The sequence below is a fragment of the Apaloderma vittatum genome, unplaced genomic scaffold (assembly GCF_000703405.1).
Source record: "Apaloderma vittatum isolate BGI_N311 unplaced genomic scaffold, ASM70340v1 scaffold6397, whole genome shotgun sequence".
Taxonomy (NCBI): Eukaryota; Metazoa; Chordata; class Aves; order Trogoniformes; family Trogonidae; genus Apaloderma; species Apaloderma vittatum.
Genome location: NW_009725600.1, coordinates 1 through 27,867, shown reverse-complemented (window position 1 = coordinate 27,867; position 27,867 = coordinate 1). Strand labels below are relative to the sequence as shown.

Below are 27,867 nucleotides of genomic sequence, written 5' to 3'. Positions count from 1 at the left end.
TGATTTATTTATATAAGGCATTTTAAAAGAACTTCTTTAAAAATACAAATACGCCTCATTTCCAATAGAAATTTGAGATGGGAAAGGAGGTTACTGAAACCAGTGCGTTAGTGGTTATTGAACAATCTCTACTGTGTGATCCTGTTTCCTGCTGGCTTTCAAAGCACACAGGCAATTTGCAGTGCAAGGTGTGGATGGTTACACAGTTTATACCGAAATCTGTCTAATAAAGAGTGGCTATTACTTGGTCTTGTGCAAAAGGACCTTGTTCCTGAGTGTCCCAACCATTACTTGGTAACTATGACCCAGAGATTGTCAAATGTCTATTCATTTGACTTACATTTTGGTTTAATCACTGAGCATTTACATAACTTCACTCAACTTTTTTGTTGAACACATGGAAGTCCTTCAAAACATTCTCAGCAGTGTATGTGTGTGTGTTTTGAAAGGTGAAGATGCAAGAGGAGCTTTACTCTTTTAAACTGAAGTTATTTCTGGGCTTCTGAAAATGCTGCAGCTCCATAAACTTTGGTTTATTTTGTCTCTTCAGGAACACCGTCTATCCGTGCAGAACTTGGAGCATGGCCATGAGCAACGCTGGGGACTCTGTGGTTCTGAGCAATGGCAGCATCTTGTCAAACGCTACTGGCCCAGGTATTGTTGCAGCTAATGATGGAGACGTCACCGTCCAACAACTCCCATCCAAGGAAACACCAAAACCAAAAGCGAGTCCAAATGGCTGCCTGCAACTCAACGGTACAATCAAACCATCTTTTCTGCCTTTAGACAACCAAAGAACTCAGCAGATGTTGTCGCAATGCTGCCACCCTTGTCCGTACCATCACTCTTTAAGTAGCCATAATAACAAGCAAGAATGTCGTTCGGTGGTTGGCAGCTCGGCACCGTCTCCTGTGACTTCGTGCTGTGTGCAGCCACATGCTGAGTATTCAGCATCTATTTGCCAAAAACACTCTGCCATATATCAGCCTGCCTGTTGTCTTCAGCCCTCCCCATCCTTCTGCCTTCACCATCAGTGGCCTGACCATTTTCAGCATCAGCCTGTGCAGCAGCATATAGCCAGGATAAGGTAAGCAGGCTGCCTTTTTTGTTAGTTGTCAGTGGGTGACCTTCTTTGTAACTATTTCATTTTCTTACAAAAGCAGGAGATCTGAAAGGAAGATGAACCAAATTTCTTCTGCAGTGCTTTTATGAGTTAATCTTTGATGCATTACTGAAAACTAAGTCAGGAAACTAGTTTTGCTGGGCTGCATGAATATTCCTAAAGTGAATTAGTCCTTTCTGGGGAAAAAAAAGGCTGGTTATGATTCTTCCTGGGTCTTTTTTTAAGCTTGCTAACTCTTCTACAAGACACAGTGTACACCTATATTGTGTGAAACAAACCAACACAGAGATAACTAAGAAAACACTGAAAAAACTGGTATGTCTGCATAGGCTAATCAAAACCCTTATTTCCTCAAAAAGATATGTTGACAAATACTTTCAACAATTCTGTTCATAAGTGTATACTGGGTGTTTTTTCTTTGCCAGGTAAGCTGGTTGAGTAAGTTGCTCCCATGTCTTTTAAAAAAGTCTATGGATCTGCTAAACCTCAAAGTTGGGCTTGGACTGAGAAATTTTGGATTGTAGCAGGTTTTAATCCTTTCTATCATTCACTTCATATAAACTTGCCTCTTTATATTTGTTAGCTTTGGATTTCCAGTGACAGTAGTCCCAGCTACAAGGAGCAACAATCATAAGGAAAATTTTCTACACCTCGCTGTTCCTGGCTAAAGTCAATCTGTCCAAGAGACAACTTCTAAAAATCAAATTCCCTGTGGCACTAAGACTTCTTCACTTTTGTGCGTGGTTGTTTTTTCTGGGTTGCAGTTTGGCTAACTGGATGAATTTTCTTTGGGGTAGTAAAAGCTGCCTTTCTTCCTCTTGTCCACCATCTGCATCCTTGCTTGAAAACTTGGAGCTACAGGTATTTATCAGTCAGTTATAATGATTCTATATTGATGAAATGTAGGAACATATTTTAAACTTCTGAAGATATCAGAATGGCACATGTATGTAATATGGAAAAACTCAAAGTGAATGAGGCTTTTTTTTTCCTAAAGATGAAAGCAGATGCAAATAATACAACATGCAAATTGGCTTTCCCCTGCCAATTATTCCTCTTACAAACAGAAAAAATCTTAGTTGTTGAAACTGCTTACAATCAGACATGCTTTTTCCACCCCATACTAGTTTAAATACTAAGATGAGAACTTCTATATCATTTTGTATGCGAAGATATGCAGGAGATTGAGCCATTACAGAATCAGTCAGTCATAATTTCTGACCTGTCAGAATGTGTGTATTAATTTCACTGTTTTTCTCCCTGTGCAGTAGGACTGTTAAATTTCATCTATATTCCATAGCCTCAAGTAAGGGAACAAATGTGATCCACAATCAGGGTTTCTGTCTAGAGAAAAGAATAGTGAAGAGTTTTTCCAGCTATGGTAAAATAACGTTTTTCATAGCACTTCAGAAATACAAAGACTTTGTTTGAACTGCTCTGTTTGGAATCTTGAGCCAAGATGCTTTTTTTTTTTTTTTTTGTCTTGTACTCCCTCACTGTGGTGTACATTTGTACCTAAATGTAAATAAATTATAAGTAATGATTTATGATAAATGTTCATTTTACTGTTAGCAGTCAAAATAAGAATGCAATCTGACCTTTACAGCACCTGTACTAATCTACTTAACTACAGTTGCAAGAAAATGTATGTGAACCTTTTGAAATTTCATGGTGTTCTGCATTAATTTGTTATAAAATGTGATCTAACCATCATCTAGACTATTGACAAATAGAATGTGCCAAAAATAATATCACAAGAACAATTCTGATCCTCCATGTCTTTACTGAACACACGCATTCAACATTCAGAATGCTGATGGAAAAAGTAAGTGAACCCTCGGTTGACCCCGCCTTGGCAGCAATAACCTCAACCAGGCACCTCCTGTAGCTGTGGATCAGAGCTGCACGTCCCTCAGGAGGGATTTTAGCCCGTTCTTCCTGGCGGAACTGCTTTAGCTCTGTCGTATTCTTTGGACGTCTCATGTGTGTGGCTCTCTTCAAGTCATTCCATGGCATCTCTGTTGGGCTGAGGTCTGGGCTCTCACTTGGCCACTCTGAAAGGCGGATTTTGTTTTTCTGAAGCTGTTCTGTTTGGGCTTCCTCCGGTGTTTTGGGTCATTGTCTGGTTACATCACTCAACGTCTACAGAGTTTCAGCTGACGTACAGACATTCTCACATTATCCTGAAGTATTTCTTGATACACTTGTGAATTCCTCTTCCCCTCAATGACTGCAAGCTGGCCAGGCCCTGATGCAGCAAAGCAAGCCCAAACCATGATGTTTCCTCCACCGTACTTTATGGCTGGGATGCTTTTTTATGTTTTTACGACAAGCACTTTTTTATGTGGTGCTATGTGTTCTTCCAAGTCGTTCAATCTTTGTTTCATCAGTCCACAAAACATTTTGCCGACACCACTGTGGAGTGTCCGTGTGCTCTTTCAGAAACTTCAGGCGTGCAGCAGTGCTCTTTGTAGTAAGCAGCGGCTTCCTTCGTGGTGTCCTGCCATAGACACCCTGCTTGTGCAATGTTTTATATACTGTAGACTCATGAACACAGATGTTAGCCAGTTCCAGGGATGCCTTCAACTTTTTGGCTGTCACTTGGGATTGTTTCTTTACCTCATTGATGAGTATTCGTTGTGCACTTGGGGTCATTTCGACTGGGTGCCCACTTCTCGGTAGAGTAGCCACAATCCCAAAGTGTCTCTATTTGTAGATTATCGTTTGTCTAACTGTAGACTGGTGAATTTCTAAGGTCTTTAAAATCACTTTGTAACCCTTTCCAGCTTTATGTAAGTCAACAGTTCTTGATTGTAGACCCTCTGAAAGCTCTCTTTGGTGAGGCATGGCTCGCATAAGCAGCCTTCTTGTGCAGAGCATACTCAAAAAGTTTGAGTGGTTTTTATCGGTCAATGGAGCTCTAGTCTGTGCCTCCAAACTAATTTTCTTAAAAAGACTCCAAGTGTGCTAATGCCTGACTCCAGTAAGCTCCTTTCAGATTGGCTCAAGGGTTCACTTACTTTTTCCATTAGCATTTTGAATGTTGAATGAATGTGTTCAATAAAGACATGGAGGAGCAGAATTGTTTTTGTGTTATTATTTTAGACACATTCTATTTGTCAATAGTCTTGACTTAGTTGACGGTAGGATCACATTTTATGACAAGTTAATCCAGAACACCATGAAATTCCGAAAGGTTCACATCCTTTTTCTTGCAGCTGTGCATCGGCGTACCCTACACATCCCTGTTTAGTGATTACTGTTTAATTTCTGCATGTCTAGCAAAGGCAACTGAATTTTCTCAGAAGATGCTTGCGATATGCCTCAGCCACCTACCTTCTCGTTGCTGTTGCCTATTCTTTTAACTCTAAACATGTAGTAAATAAAATTCAGATCCCATGCTGTGTTGTGGAAGTGGACTTCTTATATGCATTTAAGCTTCTTAAACTGGCCGTGCTTGCATTAATGGAGAGTTCATCCATCTGACTGTATCACCTGTGTTATTAGTGTGGAACCAAAGATGACTTTTCTCTCTGAATAGTCTGTGTGATGTGTCTCAATGTAACAGTCTCTCCTTTGGATTGTGAATCTAGTTTCTTGTGTTGAGAGGCCATCGCCGGTGAAGACATGTTGGTAGACGGTGAAAACAGGGAGCAACTGGATGGAGCCTTGCAGGTGGATGGATATATGCTCAAGGGGAAGCAAACTGTCCCACTGGTAGTTACTTTGCAGTGCTAAAGAGAATAGGTGATAAATGTGTATGCATTTTTTTACGTGCTCAGATAACTCTTGGCACACAGAAGTATAACACTTGGGCATGGGATGTTTTTATGTGATCGTTGTTCAACACTCTAATTTTATTGTGTTTTGAGCCTATAATCTGTACAACAGCTTCTTCTCCAGACATTTTTCTTGTAAGGCTAATTGGAAATCATCCAGCTCTATAACATGTGCAGGTTTGAACAGGGTTCTTTAAAATGCAGGTTCTCATATGATACCTAATTAAATTCAGTGTGTAGTCAAACTAGCTTTAATTTATTTTTTTTTGTACTTTTTAAAAAATGCATTCAAATATTGTAACAATTTTAAGTTGAAGAGAAAGATGTGATTAGATAGAGGGGGCAAATGCTTTTTTTTTTTTCCTTTTTTTTTTTTTTGCAAACTATATCACTAATGTTTATAGCTCTGGGCAGGTAACCAATTGTTTCAGCGCAACAGGTTTTGTCAGGTTTTGAAGCCCAAGGCTTAACGTTCGTCAGTGACCTAACAGTAGAGGAATGTGGCTGTGGTATATCATTGCAGATTGCACTGTATAAAGAAGACAGATTGAAATAATGCCACACTTGTCCTATTCTCTTAAAGCTGGCTGGATCTGAATTTTGTAGTGTATTCAGCTTTGAAGTTTAAACTAAATTATATGGAAATGTCATTTATACACCATAACTTGTATGTCTGGGCAACCAGGAATTTTTTTTAGGTTGGTGAAAAAGGGCAAAAGAAAGTATTTTTAGTGGTTCGTGGTTTACGGCATGGTTGTCACAAAAAAATAAATTGTAAAAGTAGGTAAAATAGGTCAACTGTTGATCTTAAAGATTCTGATGGTATTTAGATGTTGGAAGATACTGAGCAAAGATTTCGTGTTACTTTGGCACATATTTCAGAATGTAGTTCATTCAAATGTGTTCATACCTCTTTTTACTGGGCACAATATCTTGACCACACAAACACTCCCTGGAAAGTTGCACCTATATCAGAATGCAATTGTCAGGGGGCTTAATTTGCTTTCGTACAGACAGTTTCTGAACTTACTGGTTTGGAGCATGGTATGTTCGGTTCTTCTTTTCAGGTACTATTGGAAGATTATTTTTGTTTTCACCCTGCGTCTTTGGAGGACTCATGTTGAAGTAAATCGATTTTGGTTTGGTTTTTTTTCTGAATGCACGTAGTATCTCAAGAAACCTGTGAGGCTTAGAGCCGCAGGAAGGTGGGTAGTTATTGCTCCTCCTTTACTGCTGTCTGCTTTTGTAATCATCAACAACCTTCACCAAGTAGACAGTAGAAATGAGGAAGGACAACCAAGTGAGGCTGTTAATTTGAAGAAATGGAAGAGATATGAAGAATGACGCTTGACAACTGGAAGCACTGGATTAGAATTCACTGGGGAAGAGTAAAACCATGCAGTGCAGCAGCTCGTTGAGTGGAATGAAAGGGGGATAAAACTAATAATGAAGAGTTGCATATTCGAGCAGAACTAAACACTACAGAAAACACCAGTTAAGAGCTACCCATATCCTCGCTAATCTTGATGCCAACTCTTTTGGGATCTTTGGTGATACAATTTAGAAAAACTTAGTGTCTACGGACTTAGAGATGAGAGGTCAAGGAGATGGGAAAGAACCGATGGTACCGCTGATAGGGAAACTGCTCCGAACTGTCAGTGCATGTAGTACTTGCACTTCTGCAATAATGAACGAATAAATTCATGCAAGTACTCTTCAGTGGGAGTAGACCTGCTCTATATCACCTACTGTTATTTACATTTCAATGTTAATGGTTTGAGCTCAAGCAGATAAGTAAAGAGGAACGTTCTGAAAAGCATCTGAGTTATCTCTGGTAAAAAAGATGGGATAAAAGGACATGGGATGAACTCTCAGTGACCATGCAGTCATCTCAAGCTAGAACACAAAAATAAAATCAGCTTGAAGTCTTAAAGCATCATTAGTTGGACTACAGTTTAAGACTTCAGAGTTTATATAAATTGTTCCTCATTGGGGGCCGGTTAGCTCAGTGGTTTGGGCGCGGTGCTGACAATGACAACACCGAGGTCGTGGGTTCGTATCCCACTCAGTCCCCATGTGTCTCCTGGTCTAGTCGAGAGGTGGCGTCCCTGCCGGTGACAGGGAGGTTGGACTAGATGACCTCTAAGGTCCCTTCCGGCCTAGGCCATTCTATGATTCTATGATCCCCCACCAGCCTAGTTTGGAGGTTTTCACTCCCAAAGTTTACTTAATTCGAATTGCTGGATTCGAAGTTTTCGCTTGCTAGACTGATTTATATTCTAAGCAAGGCAAAAACCATAGTGCTTCAGAGTCAGAAAACTAATAAAGTGTTAATGTCTCCAGACTCATTGCACATCTTCCTTTCAGTTAGATTTAAGGCTTCTTTTGAGCTGTTTTGGCATTGCAGATTTATGTGACAGTTCTGGGATTCTGAGTTCTGCTGTATCTCAGAGAGTTCTGTGCCACACGCTGTTTAAACAGTATTGCAGATATACTTGGATACTTAAACTTTGATTAATACTTTAAAAAGGAAACGTATAAAAGTGGAAAAGCTGTGAAGTGAGGATAGAACATTGTAGCTGCCTCTTACCCATTTTGTATTTTCCTTCTGGATACTTGACATAAAGATTAGAACCCGAAAGAAGGAAAAAGCTCTTGTTTTTTTCAAAAAGCAAGGGAACCTTTGCCAAATACCAATCTTAATAACAAGACTTTGTTATGAAACAGCTCTCTGCTTGATTCCAGGAAAAGGATAATTGTTATCTGGTACACTCTGCATGACTCGCGGAGCTGATTGTACATTTACATGCGTATGCAATATTTTCAGATACTCTTATTTAAGCAACATTATCTGTTCATAAGAACTCCCAAATGTAGCTTTTTAAACAAAGTGTTTTCCACCTATCTAAATTTTTTCCATTTTGAAAGTTGTTAGCTTCTTGCTGTATTTGCATTAAAAGATACTTTTGTTTTCACTTTATATGTGAAATGCATACTAATGTCTTTTGTACAAAATGCATATGTGTACACTGTGTTATAAATTAATAAATACTTACTCCTTTCCTCTAGGAAAATTAAAAATAGTATTTTTTAAAAACAGAAAAACCAACAAATCAAAAGCATTCGAAGGTTGTTTCTGAAACTTTTAATCAACTTTTAGCAACCAAAAGGCAAAAGCTGTTACCGTAGTTAAACATTCAATGTTCAGAATGTTGCAAATAGCTTGATTTGTTCTGTAGATCAGGAGTTCCTGCCTGTTGTGAGTTTGTATGGAAATAATATGAGTTCTGCCTCTCTTCTTGACATTTACTCCATGCTAAAATAGGAATTCTTTATCCAGTGGCTTCCCAAAATGAAGAGGCTGGAGACACATGGGAACTAAAAACTAGATGCTCCCTGTTGCGTCGCGGCATTGACAGCCCTGGGACATTCTTGGGGATTTTAATGTAGTTGAGGAAAGGGAAGGGAATGTGTGGCAGCCTCATGCATCCTTCCAAATGTGGGCTTCTCTGTTGTGCACGTGTGAAGGAAGAGCTCAGTAACTTGAGCTGTGTTCTCTCCTTTTACTCATTTTTACTTTTAGTCTTGCCTTATCCCCAAGCCACGTACCTTTAGAGGTGTATTCTGGCTTTATGAATTCATTTACTCCTCCCGTGATAGTTATTGTGTATTGTTGGCTGTACAAACAACATGCTTCATTTTCTGTTAGCCTGCACAGAGCTGAAAGCAAAGAGTTGACACATGGAGACCAGAATACAAATTAAAAATGCCATTTATAATTCAGTGGCTGACCAAATTAAAAGTAACATGCCTAGAAAATTAGTAAGTGAACTTAAAAAAAACCCCAACCTCTCCTCCTTCATTAGGCAGTCCAAGGGATTTTTGCAGCCTTTTAATTGTACTAATTAAGCATCAGTGTTTGTATAGGCTTCAGTGTGCTTTGAAGCAAACATTTTTGCAGTAGGAAAAAGGGACTTGTAAGGTTCCTGCTCTGGTCTGAGTCCAGCTGAGTACCGGCTTGGCTGTATTTTGACCTTTAGTCTCTGCCCCTTAGAAATTCTGGGTTCTGTGTGTGCTTGAGGATGAATTTCCCGTGCCCTATATCCCTCACCTTTCCTCGAACAACAGAAGAGCTAGTACTTAGCTAGCAATCTGCTGGGCCTTTGAACTGCAGCTTTCAGAAGACATAAAGCTGATAACGTGAAGGAAATGTTAAAAAAAACACATGGGTTCTTTCTTTTGTAGTAAATTGACTGGAAAACCAGCATCAGCTGTGTTGGGAAGGACTAATCAGTGTGTTATTTGAGATGACATTTAAAACTGAGCATTTATGTACATGTATTTAGAAAAAAAAATCCAAGCATGTGGCACAACAGCCGAAAGGATGGCAGTTTGTTGGAATGTTTTGACCATGTGTAGTTCTTGAGTACTTCCATTTTAATAGTAGGTCATGATGAAGTTCAAATGTGAAACAAGACAACAGTAGACAACAACGAGCAAAACCTAAATGTGACCAGTGGTCTGATTGTCAGCACTCTGGAAGAGATGGGATTGGAAAGATTTAGGTATTCTGCCTACTTGGAAGGTTTTAGTCTTTCTTACAATGGAGGGAAAGTGCAAAATGAGGGACGTGAACTTTGGAAAGCTCTTTGCAAGTTGCCATAATTGGCTCTATCTATAGCTCCTTCCAAAATGGCTTGTTCTTCCTCTGTTGATATTATAGTGTTGTCTTCATCTCCAAGTAAGAAGTCAGTGGTGCTTGAACCGTAAAACAGACCAAAACAACCCTTGAAATGCAATGTAAGACGGAAATACAGAGGATGCCTGTGGAATTTGGCATTAATTTTGCTACCCTAAAATTACTACGAGATTTCCATGCAAGATTTCTCCTGAGTAAAGAAATCTCTTAAAGCCTGGACTATCAGTGGAAAACAGAAATGGGATAGTACCACTAACAGATCAGTACAAGTAATGGAAGTTACAGGTAGAAATCCCAATCGTATTTCAGAAAGCCTTGGCCCTCTATTTGGAAATCAGTTGATTATATTTTTTTAAATAAAATCATAAATGGTTTAATGTGTTGGGCTGGAAAAGCTTATGTGTATCATTTCTCCTGCTTTTCCAGTATTTTCTGTGATGCTAGTGGGATACCTTTCTGCAAAACTCTTGTTACATTTCTAGTTTGTAGGATGTTTTGCTTGTTCAGTCAAATGGATGAACTTTGACTAACTTGTGCTGAACAATTTTGATTATATTAGATTTGTTTTATAGGCTGTTTAATCTTGCAGTGCTTTTTTTGGATCTTAGCTACAATACTGAAAACTTTTAAAGGTTTAGTAAATGTTCCCTATTTTGCTTGCTTCTTCCTGAGCAAGCAAACCAAATTTCATCTCGGGAGGTATAGAAGGTGATGTCGCCTTAGATAAGTAAAAGCATTTCATCTGTGTAACTATAAGCTAAAAAGCTGTATTTGTGCAATTTCTTAGTAAATTCTTTTACATCTTTTGATTGTGTTGAATATGGACTTGTTTTATATAATTTTTAAAGTGGCTAAATTCACCGACATTGGAACAGCAGCTCAACAGTGAAATGTATGTTTGAAATGAAATACTTGACTAGAGTTAGAACGAAGTTGCTTAATTAGCAGAACTTTCATTTGCTGCAAGAGGTTAGATATGTAAGAAGGCAAAAACTAGTGTTTGTCCCCATAGCCAGGCTGATCATTTGAAGAAATTGTAGGGGCTTGTAGTCTGTCTTCAAAAAAGCTCTCTGGTCAAAGGAGGTTTTCTGAGAGCGACATTGAACCCTGCAGTGACTCACGTTCACAAATTCTTACATCTGCGCAGGAAGGAAGACTGAAGCATGTTCCAGTTAAAGCGTGATATAAGACAGGCTGAAGTCTCTCTGCTCCAGAGTCAAACTTCCATATGTTTAATATCAATCAGTAATGCCTATAAGAACATGGATTTTTAGCCTTTGGAGCGAAACACCTTGATTAAAAATAGGAGCTCTTGAACATCTTATTGGCTTTGCTATCATGGGAGGTTTTCTTGTGCGTATGTTGTGATTTTTTGGGTTGTGTTAATTTCCTGTCTGCCAGAGAAGTGCAAGATGTGAGCATGACCCTGCGTTGCTCCATTCGACTGAGATGTGTAATAAAAACAGCTTTGAAATAAAGTATTGCGAAGGAAGGAACTTTTTGCCAGTAAAAATGCTGAAAATTACTCTATTCATCATTTAAATCCCAGAACATATCTATTAATTTCACTGTAATTACTAAGAAAAGAGAAAGGACTAATAGTTTTAGACTTGTGAAAGATCTTGAAATAATATTAGTCTGCTCCAAATTAGCTGTTGGCTTGTTTTCAAATAATGATTCATGGTAGTATTTTACTAACCCTTTTTTATTGTCTCAAATAGTTCAAAACTTTTGTTTAACTTGTGCAGCAGTCCTAGATGTGGTCCTGCCCTTTGTGCTTCAGAAGTTAAAGGAATATATATATAGCTTCAATTAAGCCCGTTAAAGGAGAATACACTTTAAATTATGTATAAACTTTGCTATTTAAAGCTGGGACAATCCAGTTTAAGTGTGTTTGGCAATCTTCTTATTGACAGTTTGAGAACTGTGTTTAGAAGTGGCTCCACTCATTGGAGAAAAGTTTAGGGAAAGAAGGATACAAGAGAAACATTTGTAGTGTGTATATTGCTTGGCTCCTTCATGTGCCGTCAAATTTTCCTGCAGAAAAGATGATTTATTTCTTGTTCAAGAGAAGTGAAGCAGGTAGACTCTATTAAGGAAGGAGCCAGCTTTCCTGGTAGTCACTTGTTGAAGATGAAAGAGGGAAGGCATTAGAAGTCAGTATTGCAAAAATGAGGTTCTAAGGAGCCTCAAACTGAAAATTTTATGACTAAATCCTGAGCTTCTGTATGTATCCCGGCCGTATGGAGCAGCAAAAAAGAAAGGGGGATTGGAACCAAACCCCAAACCTTGGAGATGTTTATAGGAGCATTTTAATTTCAAGTAATCTGTATGCTATAAATGTATAGAAGTTGTAGTTCTAGCATATAATGAATCATTGGGTTACTAAGCTTTTCAAAATAACTTCCAAATGAAAATACTTATGCATAGGATGTCAATAGGATTGCATTGAACTTTTCCCATCTCGATTGACCTGATGGAAAGCTGTTTTCCTGTTGTTTGTTGATGTGAGCCAGAAGCTTGTGATTAAGAGATGACAAAACTACCTGTTACTTTTTATTAACTAGTTTGAAAGTTTAATATTGATTTCATAGAAGAAAATGAGCAAAACCAAGTTTAAGTATAGCGTTTGCCGCTGATGTTCAAGTGTGCTTTTATGCAGTGTGCATACTATAGGACAGTAAAGGATACATTTATGTGCTAGATTTAAATCAGATAGAGCAAGAGTCACTTGGGAAAGATTTTTATTATTAACGCCCTCTTTACAATTGCTTTTCTTGCAGAAAGGCAACGTTGTTTGCTCATACTTGCTGTGAACATAGAGCAGATCCTCAGTTGGAACTGAAGAGGTAGATAAGAGTACAGCAGCAGCAGACGAGAACCTTTTTAAAGCTTGGTATCTCAACTATAAAAATGTGAATTGACAGCTGTGATACAGTTGCCAAATAGCTTATTGATTTTTGGTGCCTCTACCATGAGGACTTTAATTTTGTTTGATTTTATGCAGAAAAATAGTCAGCAGAAATATTTCTCAAGTATAAGATTAAGCAAAGCTGCAACATTGAGATTTCAGACTTTGTTAATGGAATGAAATAGCAGTTAGTTTCAGATCATCTAATCCCGATAATTTAGAGATAAAAAAATGAAATCCTTTTCTACTGTTCCTTGACATTTTATGTAGGAGAGAACAAGAAAATTCTTTGCATTGTTCTTGCTTTCGGTAAAACCTTAAAAACACAACTTATCAAAAATGGAATTTTCTGTCACCTTTACAACATCTTCTGCTGTGGGCTATCCTGTTCTTCCTCTATAGATGTAAATAAGTAAAGCCAAGTGCAGAAAAATGCAATGAACACTAAATGTTTAAATGTCTAGAGAGAGTTCGTGATTAGAATCAAGGAAAACTGCATCGTAGCAAAAAAATGAAACTCTGAGACTTGTAAAAAGTTTTTTGGCAACTTAATCTGCAGGATTTGTTGTCTGAGTGACAGTATTGATTGTTAAGGTGATAAAGCACGTAGGTGTTATACCTGATATAGGAGCAAAAGCTACCTTGATATTTAAGAGCAATTCAGATTGTTCTTGTGGGTCAGTGGCATTCTGCAAACACCAGAATTTTTTCCCTCTGCTGCGATTTAGTTTGTATTGTGTGTTCTAATGGGAGGTGTAGAATATGATGCATATCTCATTCTATCCTGCAGGGATTTAGCTTGTCCTTGAGTGTAATACTGACAGAAAGCTATGTTTTATCGCTTCTTGTAACCAGATCTACCAACAAAGGGAATAGTTTCCCTCTGGCAAAGTAAAGCGTTGAGGTGAAACACCTCATAATCCTTGGACAGGGGAGTCTCTTGTATTGGTGTGTTTTGGTGTTTGGGGTTTTTTTTAAGTAAGTACAGCTATTTTTTCTAATAATGCTTTTGACTCAAGTGAATCTTTAAGTGGAAGGCAAGAGCGCAAAATAGTTTTTCTGTTGTTGACTTTCTAATAATTATTTTTTTAATATGCTGTGTTAAAACTCCTGTGGTATATACAAGGTGCTTTGGAAAGAAGATGCAGTTTGTGTTCTAAAGAATACACTGTATCACTAATGTGCTGTGTGATTTCATGGATGTGATGTTATTTGTATCAAGAGAAATAACAACCCACTTAGGAATACCTACAAAGTAGAAATAAAATTATGTGAAACAGCCAGTGTTTCTCCATAGTACCAGAAACTGAAGGTTTTAACAGATTTACTGCAGTGTTTACAACTTTCATTTATTCTTGATCTTGTTCTGCTGGAGCAGTTGTCGTGGTTGCTTCTGCTGCTGTGTTAACTGCAGTGCTGTTAGTGAGCATTTATAGCCCTGTGACAACAACTTTATCATAAATAGCTCCAAGCTCTACATTAATTTGCAAAATTTTGTGAAGCTCAGTGCCAAAATGAATGAGACCAGCCACTGACAGGTTAATTTTCTCTGAATGCTTGTTTGGAAAAATCTCTCATGTCTCTGTCTGTGAGCATTTCTGTGCTACACTTGCACCTGGGTTTGAGCCCCGGAATTAGGACAGGCTGTCACCATTCATATTCAGACATCATGGAGCACGGATCTCAGTTGGATTCGCTAAGCGATGGCATTTCTCTGCAGCCAGTACTTTTCCAGCTGAGACCAGTTCCTGCAATAAAATAGCAAAAGTCGTTGCAAAGAGCCATGCATATCTTTTTGAGATGCTTCTAGTCCAATCTGCTGCGGGTTCATAATAAACTGCTTGATGGCAGGCAATGGTACGGTGGAGTGCTTCTTCCATCACTGCTGGTTCCAGCTGGGAGGTGATGGTACCTTTTAACCAATGCTGGAAACTGGCTCAGCTGCAGCAAAGCACCGAACCAGGTGGATATTTCTGCTGAGACACCAGCTTGCTGCTTCTCCCAGGAGCGAAACAGAAGAAGCCCCCGTAGTGGCAGGTTCTGATTTATCTGTGGTGCTGTGTTAGTCGTTTCCTTAGACCTTAGAATCAGATGCAGCAAGGCCAGGCAGTGCCTCTGTGGTGCCCCGTGGAAAGGTGGTAGCCCCACAGGCTCTAATTTTAGCCTAAAAGTACCACTGGTTTGTTTTTCCTCCAAGAAAAAAAAGGGGGAAAGCCCTTCTACATCTGAGCTTCAGTCTCTGTATCTGCACATTGTGATGTAGAAATTAATTACATCTAAGTGTCATAAGATAAATCAGAAATCAAATGTTTCACCAGCGCAGTATCTAGAATTGTAATAGGAATTTCAAGTGTTTTAGGAAGATACTGACTAGATAAGTTAGTACAAATGTATATTTTGGAATGTACTGATGCCTTTTAACTGACTTTAAAAAAAAAAAGTTACCATCAGTGTAGGCAGAAATGTTCAAAATCATATTAGTATCTCTTTAAACCTTTTAGGTTATTGATAGCTGCTAACACCTTTTTTTTTTATGTGCTTGTTGCTCTACAACAGGTAGAAAACTCTTCAAAATGTACTTCAAAACACAACCTGTTTTCCTAATTTTCCATTTCATGCCTGCCTTCTGCAGGGTTTCTTGCACCTGCTCAGGAAGCAGCTAGCATTGATTCCTTGTGGTGTGAGGCAAAGGGGTTTACTTAAATTGATACTTTTCTCACAGCTGAGGTTTGTGAAGAGACTACAAAGGAATGTTGTGGAATATCTAGACATTTTTATTGTCCTCTGACATGCTCAAGTTTGTATTGCCCTGAAATGCATTAGATTAGTGGAGCAAATACACTGCAAAAGCAGTAAACCATCAATAACTTCATTCGAAATTATCTGATGCTGAGGAGGATGTTAGTAAAACATGTCCAGGTGGCATGAGGGTTATAGAGCTAGATTTAATAATGCTTATAGTTTCCGAAAGCTTGTTTTCTGTTGTGATTCTTGAAATGACCAAACTCCCTACTCTGTTATACCCATGCCAATCTATTAACTTTCATGAAAAAACTCAATTCAGTGCTGTCACTGAAGAGAAACTTTGGCTTTATTGTGAACCTGAGGGCAGATTGTGGCCGAGTGGCGTGGCGTGTTCCCCTTCAGGAAGCTAGGGCACTAGTCGTCTTTCTCATAATGAAAGAAAAAATGTGAAACAATAGTGGTTTTTTATATGTGTGAACTGCCCTTATTCAAGTTGGTGTGTACACAAAGGCACAAATGTGTTTTATTATCTCACTGTTCAGATATTGGTAGAAATGCTGAGGTTAAGTGTATATTTAGGCTGGAGAGGTGATTATTAGAGCTATAGTAGTCCAGGCCAGACCAGTGCCCTGAGCCATCCTCCTGACACTCTTGTTATTTCCTACAATAAACTTGAAGCTATTATAGCAACACTTTTAAAAAACATCACTTCTCCTTTTCACTCCATTGCACAGAAGGATGGTGATCAGCCAAATACATTTCATGTTGAGAAACGTCTGGAATTTTTCACTTATTTTTCTTTTTTTTTATTTAGATATCATTCTTAGTTGTAAGATGCTCAGTCTAAGCTCGCCATTAGGAAAGGATAGGATGAAGCAAAGCATCTCTTGGGTAGGGGCTGAGACTTGCAGTAAATGGTGGTAGAACACAGCCTGTCCTTTTCTTTCCCCCTCTCTTTCTTCCACTTTGATGCCTAGTATGTGTTAGATTTTAATCAGTGACTGTAATTTCTGTAATAACTTGGTTGTGCTAGACCTGTTGCAAGCAACTGTGATTGTCACTTTCCGCTATCAGACTTGTGAGAACTAAGTACAGAGGTAATTTAATACACAGATCAACTTGGCTTTTGTCCCAGCAAAATAATGGAATTCACCGTTTCTTTCTCATGAAAACTGATGAGGATTTTTTATGTCTAGACTTTCTTTTGGAGGTTAGTGGTGTTACTTAAACTGGCTAAATTAAAGTATAATACTTCAAAAATTAGATACAGCAGCATTAATTAATTGGGAAAGATTTGGGTTTGCCATGTTTTTCTGTATTTTAGAGCATAACTAAAGAATTTTGGGGCATAGTTTTCAGGGATAAGTTTTCCTATTGACTGATATAATAGAGTCATCACAACAGCTGCAAGGGATTGGTTACACTGCTGGAATTCACCCGGCTGTACGTAGGTTTTCTTAATGCATGCTTTTTGAAACAAACCAGTTTGATAACAGGTGTGACCTTTAACCCTCCCTAACTTTGAAGAACTTAATCATCATCATTTGTTCAGCACTGAATACATTTTGCAGGTGGAGGAAGCAGAGGGAAATGTAGTTTGGATTTGATGGGCTGGGGGGAGGATGTGGAATGGTTGTGTTGGTATTTTTTTACCCCTTTTGTATAAACCAAATTAGGCAAAATTAATTTTTGAAAGTTCTATCTAAACCAAGTTATATATTCTCTTGAGAAAATTTGTTTTGCCCTGTAGTTACAGAGGCATAATTGGAACAGAGAGTAAAGCTGGCAGAGATTTAAAGCATGCCCAGCTACTGAGGTTTTGCATGTAGAAGGGGCTGGGAGAGTTGTGGGAGGAATCAATATACAAGAAGATAAATTGAGAAGTTGCCTCTGCCATCCCCAGAGTGTAACCAATTACACGTTGGTCCTTCCCAGCAAATGTTTGTCCTGCCAGCTTTTTGAGGACCTCGGATGAGGTTCTGTACCCCACTGTCCAAGCAAACCCTTGTGCTTGGGGGAAGCGCATAGTGAGGTGGATGTGGTGCTCTGGATGAACCAGCTAAGGCTTTACAGAGTCATGGTGGTCATGGTAACGATCGTACGGCGTGGGGTATGTGTGTCTTCTCTGGAGACATTCAAAACCTGCCTGGACACGTTCCTGTGTGGCCTGTTCTAGGTGATCCTGCTCTGGCAGCGGGGCTGGACTAGGTGATCTCTAGAGGTCCCTTCCAAGCTCGAACATTGTGTGATTCTATGTGAGTGCTGCCGCCTGTGTGGGGGAAAACAGTCCCTTTGGGGGTTAATTCTCAACTAAAGCACCTGTTTGTCTTTTCCACCTTGTAGATTAACTTTGTTACAAAGGTGGGGACTAAAATTGACCAAGTCTGAGGATATGGAAGGCCGTTTTATCTGGCCAAGGTAAACGGGAACTGTCATATAAGCCTTCATATAAGTCAGCATAATTGCAGAGCTTGTACTGGTTGTTGTCCTTGGATGGCTGTTGGTTGTGCCAAATAGTTGTGTGATATTTTTGCTTATGGTAGTGTCCGTTATGAAACGGGTGAAAATGGGACACACATTCAGAAGTGACTGAGCACATATGGAAATTCAGATCTTTACAAATAAGAGCTAGAAACTCGTGTCTAAACCACCATATTAACAATAAATATGTCTCTTTCTCTCTAATCTGTCCACCCAGGAGCATACGCTGCAACTACAAAAATCGGTTACACCTGACTGTAGCTTTGTCCCCTTTTTCATACAGGCACATTCAGTTGACCTTCTGTGTTGGCGCTGAATTAGTCCACCAAGAGGCTTGTCTCTTGAAGCATTTCTCTTTGTACAGAGTGCTGTTACTACTGCTACTACAGAGTGAAGCTTCATGAGTTCTGACTTCAGTACCTAGTTTCTTACCATCTGGTGTAGCATTAGTTTAGAAAAGCTGCTTTTGTGCCTGAGGCTGCAGCTGGGATGGCAAGTGGTCCACCAAGCCTGACAGAACTTTTTTTCAGCCTCAGGCAACTGTTACAAAGTCATTTCAGAACTCGGGTTATTTGGGATTCTGTGCATTTTGGCTGCTGACAAGTCTGTTGTTCTTGTAGCATTATCAAAAGTTTTTGGCATTAGTTGTGAAACTGAGCATGTTCGGTACCTCTGAAAGTCAGATCTGTGCATCTTGGACTACAATCTGAAGGTTGATGACACTTCATAAATTTAATCTTAATTTTTGTGGCTGGATTTAGCAGAAAATCCTTGTCCATACATTCCCTCAATCCTTAAGTTACTTCAACTGCAGATTGGTTATTTGGCTTTTCTCTGGCTTCCTCATGGCTACAATGAGCCACTTTTACTACTCTGTACTACCTATGGGCATGTCCCAGTTGGCACCTCTACCGCTTCCTTGGATTGGAGCATTTCCAGGCAGCAGTGAATTACAGCTGATGGAAATACGCTTTTATACAATTCTTATTTCTTACAACTGTTACATTAAAATGGATTTATATTTCTTGAGGAAATAAGTATAATAGCTTTGTATTTTTGATGGGATACTCCATCATAGTTAAATTAATATGCTGTATTGCTTGTGACACACTATGAGTGAAGATAAAAGAGAGCTTAGCATCACTGTTTAGCTTTGCTAGTTTAATTTGTTCTTCCATCCTTCCTGCCAAGGAAAGAGATAATAGGAATCAGTGGATTTATATTACTCTGTGCTGTCAATTAAATTTTCATCACCCTTTTCCTATCATGTTAGGTAACAGAGCCTTGAATATGTGTCCATAGTGGCCTGTTGCTGCAGTAAGAGCTGGTTTGCACGGAATTGTGCTTTTTGGTGTAACAGAGCGTCGTGTTTCTGAGCTTCAGTTTTATGTGGATTTTTTCCCCTTTACCTTTACGGTTGCTCACAGTTAGAAATAGATACAGTCTAAGCAGTACCCACACCTAGTATGAGCATAGTTGCAGCGACCTTGAGGTGATTACACCAGAACATTTGGGTTCCCCTGGGACAAGAATTTCACCCTGATGTGTTGAATCTTACACTTTGAAGGACAGCCAGTCTCGTGCCTGGGCACGGAATTAAGCTTTAAACTTCTGTAAAAATCTCTGAGGAGTCTGGTTTGAACTGTGTATCTGGTGGTGTGAAAGAATACAAAGCAAGCAGTTGTTTTTTGATCCATTGTTTTCTACACCTTTTAAAGAATTAATATTAAATATGTCCTTGGTGGTAAAACAAGTCCATAAGTTAACCAAAGCTGTAGTATGGTTACATCTTAGGAGTGATTGTGTGTTGCATTCGTAGACAGGAAATTCTTGAAAGGACTTGCAGATTCTTCATGGGGAATTTTTTTAAAGTGAAATTTATGTGAAACTTACTGATGTAATAGCTAATAAAATATCCTCACTGGATGGTGGCAGGTAAGACTAATTTGCGTTTGGGTTTGCTATATCCTCATCAAAGTAATATCGTTCATGTTAGATTTTTAATAAATAACAAGTTTCATAGAAAAGTTACTTTACAGAGGTAGCTTTTGTCATTCTATTTCCTGCTTTATGGCAAGACAGAATTTATGGCCAAAATATTACAAAGGACAGGTAAGAAGGTTCGTGAATTGTAATGTCAGAATGTGATGTTTTGATTGTCTGTTCCCATCATATGCAAACTTTGTCATGATTTTCAATAGTAATGAATTTTTATCAGTTTATTTGGTCTACTGTTGAAAATTGAAAAAAACCCCACAGAATGGTGATACCAAAAATCAGCTGCATGAAATTCCACTTCTGAAAAGCCAACTGTCTTTGTAGCTGTAATTACTCTCTGAATTACTTGTTTGCAAAGATTCAATTGAATATGATTGTATGCCTTTTAAAATAATTCATATTCTAAAAGATCTGTTTTTTATAATTTATTTGCTTATCCGTGTATGGGAAGAATGAAACAAGTTGGTACCTATATGTGTATATTTTCAACTGCTCTCTTTTTCCCTCCTTCCAGGCCAGCCAGACCATTCAAGTTACCAAAAAGGTAAGGTCTGATACTGTCACATGTGTGATCTGCAGAATTATGAAGGCAGTAGGTGAGGTGATAGTAAAGCTGTTATTCCCCATATGGTGCAAGAGTCAGGAATAGTCAAAGAAAATAGTAGGCCATCAAATTAAAGCAGTTTTTAAAAGAAAAGGTATTTTTTTTATGTAGTGGGCAGTGAATTTGTGACACTGCCACAGGAGATTGTGGAGGCAGATGGCATCAGCAAGTTCGAACAGCGTTTAGAAGAATTGATTTACAATGGTTCCCTAAACAAAATCTGGAAGAAGGAGCCAGGGCCAAGTTATTTAATGACAAATCTGAATCCTGGGGCACCAGGAAGATGATAGACCATAGAAGGTGGCCAAGCTCTCATGCTCTGTTTATGGAGAGATAAGTAGTCTCTCCACGAGTACTGGACCAGAATTTTAAAATCCACGCAGATTTCAGTGTTCCTTGGGTTCAAATATTTTATGACTTTTATTACTACAATCCATGCTATTCTCTTTTTGTCTATGTACACTAGTGCACAAGCATAAAAATTCTGTGTCTTTTTGATTAAGAGTTATTCTGAGAAGCACCTTGGTTGTATCGTCAATAATGATAAAACAACCTGGCAGAAAAGTTCAGAAAAAAATCACTGTGAAGTTATTTTCTTCTTCCTAAAATCAGAAACTTCATGCACTAGGAACACTAGGTTTGGACTGTATGTGATCTGAAGAGTGGCAGGGCCGTAGAAAACAGCAGAACAACTGGTCTAAAACTATTAGTACATCACTAATAGCAACAAGAAACCATCTCAAGTGAAAAGGTATTAAAAACATAATCCACCCTTAGAATTTGCTTTCAGTAAAGATTAGGCCTTTTGCTAAATATCTGCTTTGAGGTACATAAATCTGTCTGTTACTATGAGTTCAGTCACACAAATATCTACTGTTCGTGGTGACCTTTTTATGATATCTGTGGTGAGACTGGGTTGTGGTTTAACTTAAGTATGACTGCATATAGGTGCTGAATTGAAAAGTTTAACACTGTCCACATGTTAGGTTGTCACATAAAATGAGAAGAAAAAGTAAACACTGTCTTTTTTACCTTTGCCTTTTGAGGAAAGCATCTGAGGTTGAGTTAGTTACTCTGCTTCCTAAGCATTTTTAATTATTTAAACCAGGAGGAAAGAAAACCCAAACCTTTTTCAAGTGTATGAGAAACATTAGGAGGAAAGAAATTAATGAAAACTATATGTATTTTAATGCAAGGCAGCTTAAAGTAGTGTTACCATTCTAGCAACTAGATTGAAAGCAGGGGCAAAATGATATAAAAAAGATTTCAGCCAGTGTCATACTTAGTGGAATTCATCATACAGTGCTTGAATAGTTTGAAGGAAAGAAAAAGGAAGACAAGGTGTCAGTGTAGCTATATGTCCAGCCCATTGTACAACTACAGTTTTATTTAGGCATCAAAAAGCAGGAGGTGCTATCCTGATTCAGGAAGGTACTAAAGGATGTGCTTAGCACTCAGGTTTCCTTTAACAAGGTGGTTCATTAACTGAGGAATTGATTTAAGCGTCTTTCTCTTAGACACAGACATTTTCAGGTGAGTGGTCATTTATGCAGAATCTAAGTCAGGGCAGTGGCTTACTTTTCCCAGAGAAAAGAAAAAGTAACTAAACTCCTTTAATGGCTTTTTAACTGGTGAAAAATAAATCAACTGCCATCTGTTTAGCCCCTTCGGGTGGGTTGGGATCGAGGCTGGCTGTAGGCAGCCTTCAGCAGCACCAAATGATGCTCAGACAAATAAAATTAAAAAGTAGCATGGTTGTTCTAGCCCAGGTCAGCTTTGCTTATCTGAATTTCGGTATGTGATACAAGAAACAGGACAAATTTGCAGTTGTAAACAAGCTCTTAACGTTTTCTGTATGTGGCTTATTAACATGTTGAACAGTTCACCTAGGACATAGTGTTTTACAGCTAGCGATTGAAGGATTTCACTAATTTAAGAACTGCTCAGGTGAGAATGGAAGTGTAGAGACAACATGTCAAAGTAGTAAATCTGGCACTAGTGATGAATAGGAAAACAAATCTGTTGGGTGTAATTTTTTATGACTCCAAATGCCTGCAATAGCTACTCAAACCAGCTTGGTGTTTATGAAAACATTTAGTCCTATAAATAGGAAAATTCTATTAGGTCATTTACTTCCCTTCACTTACTCTTTGTACAATTGCTCATTTGGCAGGCTGCCCCTTTGTGATTCATGTTAATAAAAACTTACATATCCCATGGCTTTGCAAGCTTTTGCTAATTAACCTCTCGTGTGAAAATATAAGAATTATTCCACATTTACCTAATGGGAAGTAGAGATACACCCAACCCTTTGGACTTCCTTGCTCCTTAAAGCTGTACTTAGACACCGAGACCATACCTATGTCCACAATATTTAGTATGCGCGGAGACTACCAGTATAGAATAAATCGTAGCCTCTAATTATTTCTCTAATGCCTTTAAAATTTGTGGGGCTTTCTCTATTTTCTTTGCTCCCAAGGCTAGACAGCGTTGCTCTTGAAGCATAAACATATTAATTCAGTTCTTTACTGTAAGAAAAATTATTAAGGAATTCAGATTTTCTGGTTTCATTTTATTTTTCTTCTACTTTTCTGCCATTGTAACAGAAATAAAATATTGCAAAAATGCTGAAAAATAGATTTGCATATTAAATTCTTACACTCTTGACATTTAGAATTAATTAGAAGCTAAAAATCCAAGGATATGTGTTATACTAGAAGACTAAACAATTAATGCTGATTAGTTGATGTATCATGTCACAGCTCCCTTGCACCATTGAATTTACAACAGATTTTATGGATCATTAGTATATAGGATTTGAGTATGTTTTTTTAATGACTGTTTTAAGAGGAAGTATTTTCTTTTGGGTTCTACTTTGAAATTGTTTTTTCCTCTCTTTGATATTTTTCTTAAAAAGGCTTAAGCTTCAAAGAAGGAACTGTGGTGGTTTCTATCATTACATTTTTAACAAAACATGTATTTTCTAGTGGTCCCCAAGCACGGATAATATCCATGCCAAAAGTTAAGTATACAGTTAAAGGAAAAGTATTTATATATATAAAAAAATGCGGTTAGTCTTAAGCAACAATTCTCACATGTATGGGTTTTTTTAAATGGTTTTCATGTGAAAGTATTTTATGTAAATTATTGCTATGGCAGTTTTAAATACTGAACAACAGAAATACCTATTTCAATAGCCAGTAGTTAATGACCTCTGCAGAAACACACACAAAAAAAAATCCAAGATAAAGCCTTCATGTTTGTCAGAATCCTGGGGGAAAAAAATAATAGTCTGATATGAAAAGCTTTCTTATACAAGAGTAGAAAGTTTCAGTAAGGAGATTTGCTAGAAAGTAGGGTAGATTTTTTTTTCCTTACTTAAAAAAAAAAAATAAATAGAAATAAACTATTTCCAGAGAGTTACCATCCATTTGTGATAGCTAGCTTAATGTTTAATTTCCTGTAAGTGTAATGAGGAACGCAGGTCAGTGTTTCAACGTGGTTCTTTTAGAGAAGTATGGATTAATTTTGTGTATGGCTTTTATTTCTGTAACATCTTTTTCTCTGCTCCTCTCCTCGTAGCTATGCTGCGCTGATAGCCGACTGGCCTGTGGTGGTCCTGGGCATGTGTACTGTGTTAATAGTGGTGTGTGCACTGGTTGGAATATTAGTTCCAGATCTTCCAGATTTCTCTGATCCCTTGCTGGTAGGTAAATATTAATATTTTTATTAGTAAGGTTACTCTATTGTACTGGATTGCTGTTTCGTTCAGTGATACCAGTAAACAGCCAGTACAAGTACAGCAATTGATAGATTTCTCTTAAATCTGTATCTGCCCAGAGGAAAAGAAAATAACTCTTAATATGCCTAAATAACTTCTCAGAGGGAGAAGTAGTACGTGCAAGAATTCTTAATCCCTTGTCACTCTCTACAGTTGGTCATTATTTTGTCTGACCTGTCACAAAGCATTTTACTTTTTAAAGTAGATGCCTGGAGTAACTATGCTTCATAATGAAAACTATCCATCGCTTTGATCATGTTTCCACTTTCCTGTTTAAGCTGGAGAATGAAAAGTATTGATGGAATTTCATGATGCTCTTCTCTTAGGGTTTTGAGCCAAGAGGGACAGCCATAGGACAGAGATTGGTCACGTGGAATAATATGGTGAAAAACACAGGATACAAAGCAACACTTGCAAACTATCCTTTCAAATATGCGGACGAGCAAGCTAAAAGGTAAGAATTTGTATTAAAAACACATTTTATTTTATTGACAGGTTTTTGTGTTTACGTAGTGCTTGCTCAGCTACCCTCTGAAGTTAATACATATACTGCCACTGATTTCAGTAAATATTGATCATCTAAATTCTTAATTTTTTTCCAATGGAACTAGATATTTCCCATCACAAGCTCTTTAAAAAAGTGTAATTTTAGTTTTCTCTTAGATTTGTGGATATTTTCAGTACTAGACTCAATGTAATTTTGTTTGAAGTCTCAGATTTAAACAAAAAGGTTTAAGAAAGGTTTCAGTTTTTGTACACTACGACCAGATGGGTAAAAATACGTTTTCTCACATGTAAGAGCTGTTAAGATGTGTGACTTTTTTGTGTGCTTCTTCCATGAACGATGTCTTTGCTTAAGGTAAGGTAAAACTATTCTGTTTTAGTCATCAAGATGACAGATGGTCAGATGATCATTACGAAAGAGAGAAGAGGCAAGCAGACTGGAACTTCCACAAGGACACCTTTTTTTGCGATATTCCAAGTAAGTGAAGAAATGGTGTAAGGAAGGCTAAAAAAATTCTGCCACTTGGGTGATTTCTGACCTTTCCTTGTATGCTTTGTTAGGAAAATAGATTTTGCTTAGTATATCCACAATAGTTACCTTTCTGTGTGTGCAGAAGTCTTTGAAGAGATTAGGCTAAAATGTGTCGTATTGGTTCTTCCTAGCAAGCAACCGTATTTACTTAAGTGCTTCCTTTAAGTGGCTACATTACCTGTAAAGGTTTTTATTAGTTTTTTGTAACGCTGATTGTTGTAAAAACAGTGTTTTCTGTATGACTATGCAGGTAACACCAGTTTGTACTAGGGAAGAACATTTTTTTTATCTTTGCCATTAACTTAACTCTAAAATACCTAAATCAAAATACCCTTCCTGTGTATGTCCTAAAAGACTTTCTTAGGTCCTATCTTTTACAGATTTTAGGAGTTTGCTTAGGAAAAAAAGCAACCAAAGAAAACACTAAAAGACCTACACAAAAGAAACAAACCCAAACCACCAAACAAAGCACTCCACTCAAAGAAATAAAAATAAAACAAAAAATCCCCCACCTTAGAATACTGAAGACTTATGAAGTTGTCTAAGTTAAACTAGAAAACAGAAAAGACAAAGAAGTCTTTATTGACATTTTACAAGGCATACTGCAAAACTTTGATAAGTCCTGTTCTGGCAGAGAACAAGCATTAGGAGATGCAGATCTTGCCTTTATTCATATAATGACCTCGGCTCTCTTTTGCAGCTACTTCAATATGTGAGGACTGATAACAGAGCACCAAAACATAATTGTGAAATTATTTGTTTATATTACTTGATCTGAGAGAGCAATGACCTGTAAAAAATGGGGTGAAAAACAGATTTACTATTTTTCTTATTTCTTTTTCCCCACCCCTGATTACAGTATGGTCTTATGTCAAAGTGAGAGGATGTGAGCGAGCTTGTCATTTCTGCTCCTGTGAGCAGAACTGAATTAAACTAAATGGATCTTGTGCAAGGAAGAGGAAATGTACTTGAAACTCTACTGAGCATTAACTGCAACTTGAAGCGGAATTAACTCCTCTTATCCTTCTTGGTGTTTCTGCATAGTCTCATTCTTCCCACCACTGTTTCTGTGTAGTCTCAGTTGTGGCAGTCACGAACGAATTGTGCTTGGGGACGTTTGCCAGTCCATTACATAAAGAAAACAGTTGATTTCCTCTTGAGTTGTTTTTTGTCATTCCTGGTATCTTCGTCTGACCAGGATCTCCAGATTTCAGTTTCTTTTATCATAAAGCACAGTCAGACATCATAAAGCACTACCCCTGAGTCTTTTCATTAGTCTCACAAAGGCAAAAATTCTGCACATTTGTAGCAGTGGGAAAAACTCAAACCCTTTTGGGTTTTGAAACATTGTAATCAACATGATAAATATTTCTTAACCCAAAATACCATTTTGTGTTACCCGGTACTATGTATTTGTGGTTTTGTGTATGTTTTTCCTGTTAACTATGCATAAAGATCTCACTGCTACTAAGTACTTGCTTCCTTTCCTAAAAGCTGTCTTCTAATAAATGTGATTTAACTCATAATTAAGCTGTATGTGTCTAAACTGTAGAATTCTTAAAAATGACCTCAAGGATATCACAACAATTTCCACTGCAGTCATTTGCTTCTAAAGCAAAAACATTCTTGTAGAAAACAGCTTTATAATTATTATTTATATTCCCAAATGATTTACTAAATCAGCCTTTGATTACTGTTATCTGTGTACTGCCATTATGCTGTGCCAAGAATTTCATAGTTTGCTGATTAGATCTTTTGATTTTTATTTGTTTGTCATATTTCAGAAGATAGTTTGCCTGAATAGAAGTCTGTAGAGCTTCTAAATGTTATATAGTGTTGAAGATGCCGTATTTACTATAAGCACTTTAAAGAAACTGAAACTTTCATGTGGACTGAGTCTTACACATAAATGGCTCCTCTTGAAAAGGAGGTGAATTCCCATGACCTGACAAAGATTTCATCTCTGTCATTTGAATGGTGGGGTCTTGCCTCAGTCTTTGATACCAGACACACCCAAACAATCTATAAAATCCCCCCTCCTGTAATTTCAGGTGATCGCTATTCACGAGTGGTGTTTACATCAACAGAAGGAGAGAATTTATGGAATTTGAATGCAATTAAGTCAATGTGCAATGTAGATAACTTGAGGGTAAGTAAAGATGCCGTTTAATTTGTTTAACTTGCAGGTAAAAAGCGTGTGTTTGAAACTCGGTTTTGCCACCCTTTGCCATCCAGTAGCATGCGAGAGGACTTCACTCTGTTCATAACCTTTTTGAATGGTCAGTCAGCGTATAAATGAAGTTAAAAAAAGACTTGCCGTTTGTAAATCACGTTATATAGGGGAATTTATTTGGGTTTGCTACTAATACCATCCAGAATGGGAGTGAAGGGAGGAAGATTGCTTCAGAAGTTTCTTTGCAGAAAGGACATTCTTAACTTTTGTTGCACATTTCCTCTTAGAACATTAGAATATTATTCCATGGGGTTTTGTTCTTGTTTCCCAGCAAATAATTCATTTTTCTTGCTTTTTCACCTTCAGGTGAACTAGCTGCATCCTCATAGCGTATGCATCTTTCTCTGACACCCAGTGAGTCACTCAGATAATTATTTTTTTTTTTTGGTCAAAAGGGAATAGATTGGCAGATGGACATCAAAGGATAGATACAGTAGCTAGAAATTATAGAATCATAGAATGGCCTAGACTCGAAGG

The 27,867-nt window shown here is 37.9% G+C and overlaps 1 protein-coding gene across 1 annotated transcript; it reads left to right on the top strand.

Annotated features, from left to right (window-relative positions):
• Window positions 1-581: 581 nt before the first annotated feature.
• On the top strand, window positions 582-27,306 carry LOC104276578 (protein dispatched homolog 1-like; the record flags this gene model as incomplete). Its single annotated transcript, XM_009872954.1, has 6 exons — window positions 582-1,087; window positions 20,251-20,280; window positions 23,923-24,046; window positions 24,448-24,575; window positions 25,006-25,103; window positions 27,209-27,306. Coding segments are annotated over exons 1-6 (984 nt in total), but the record flags the coding sequence as incomplete, so codon positions are not given.
• Between the last annotated feature and the right edge of the window lie 561 nt (window positions 27,307-27,867).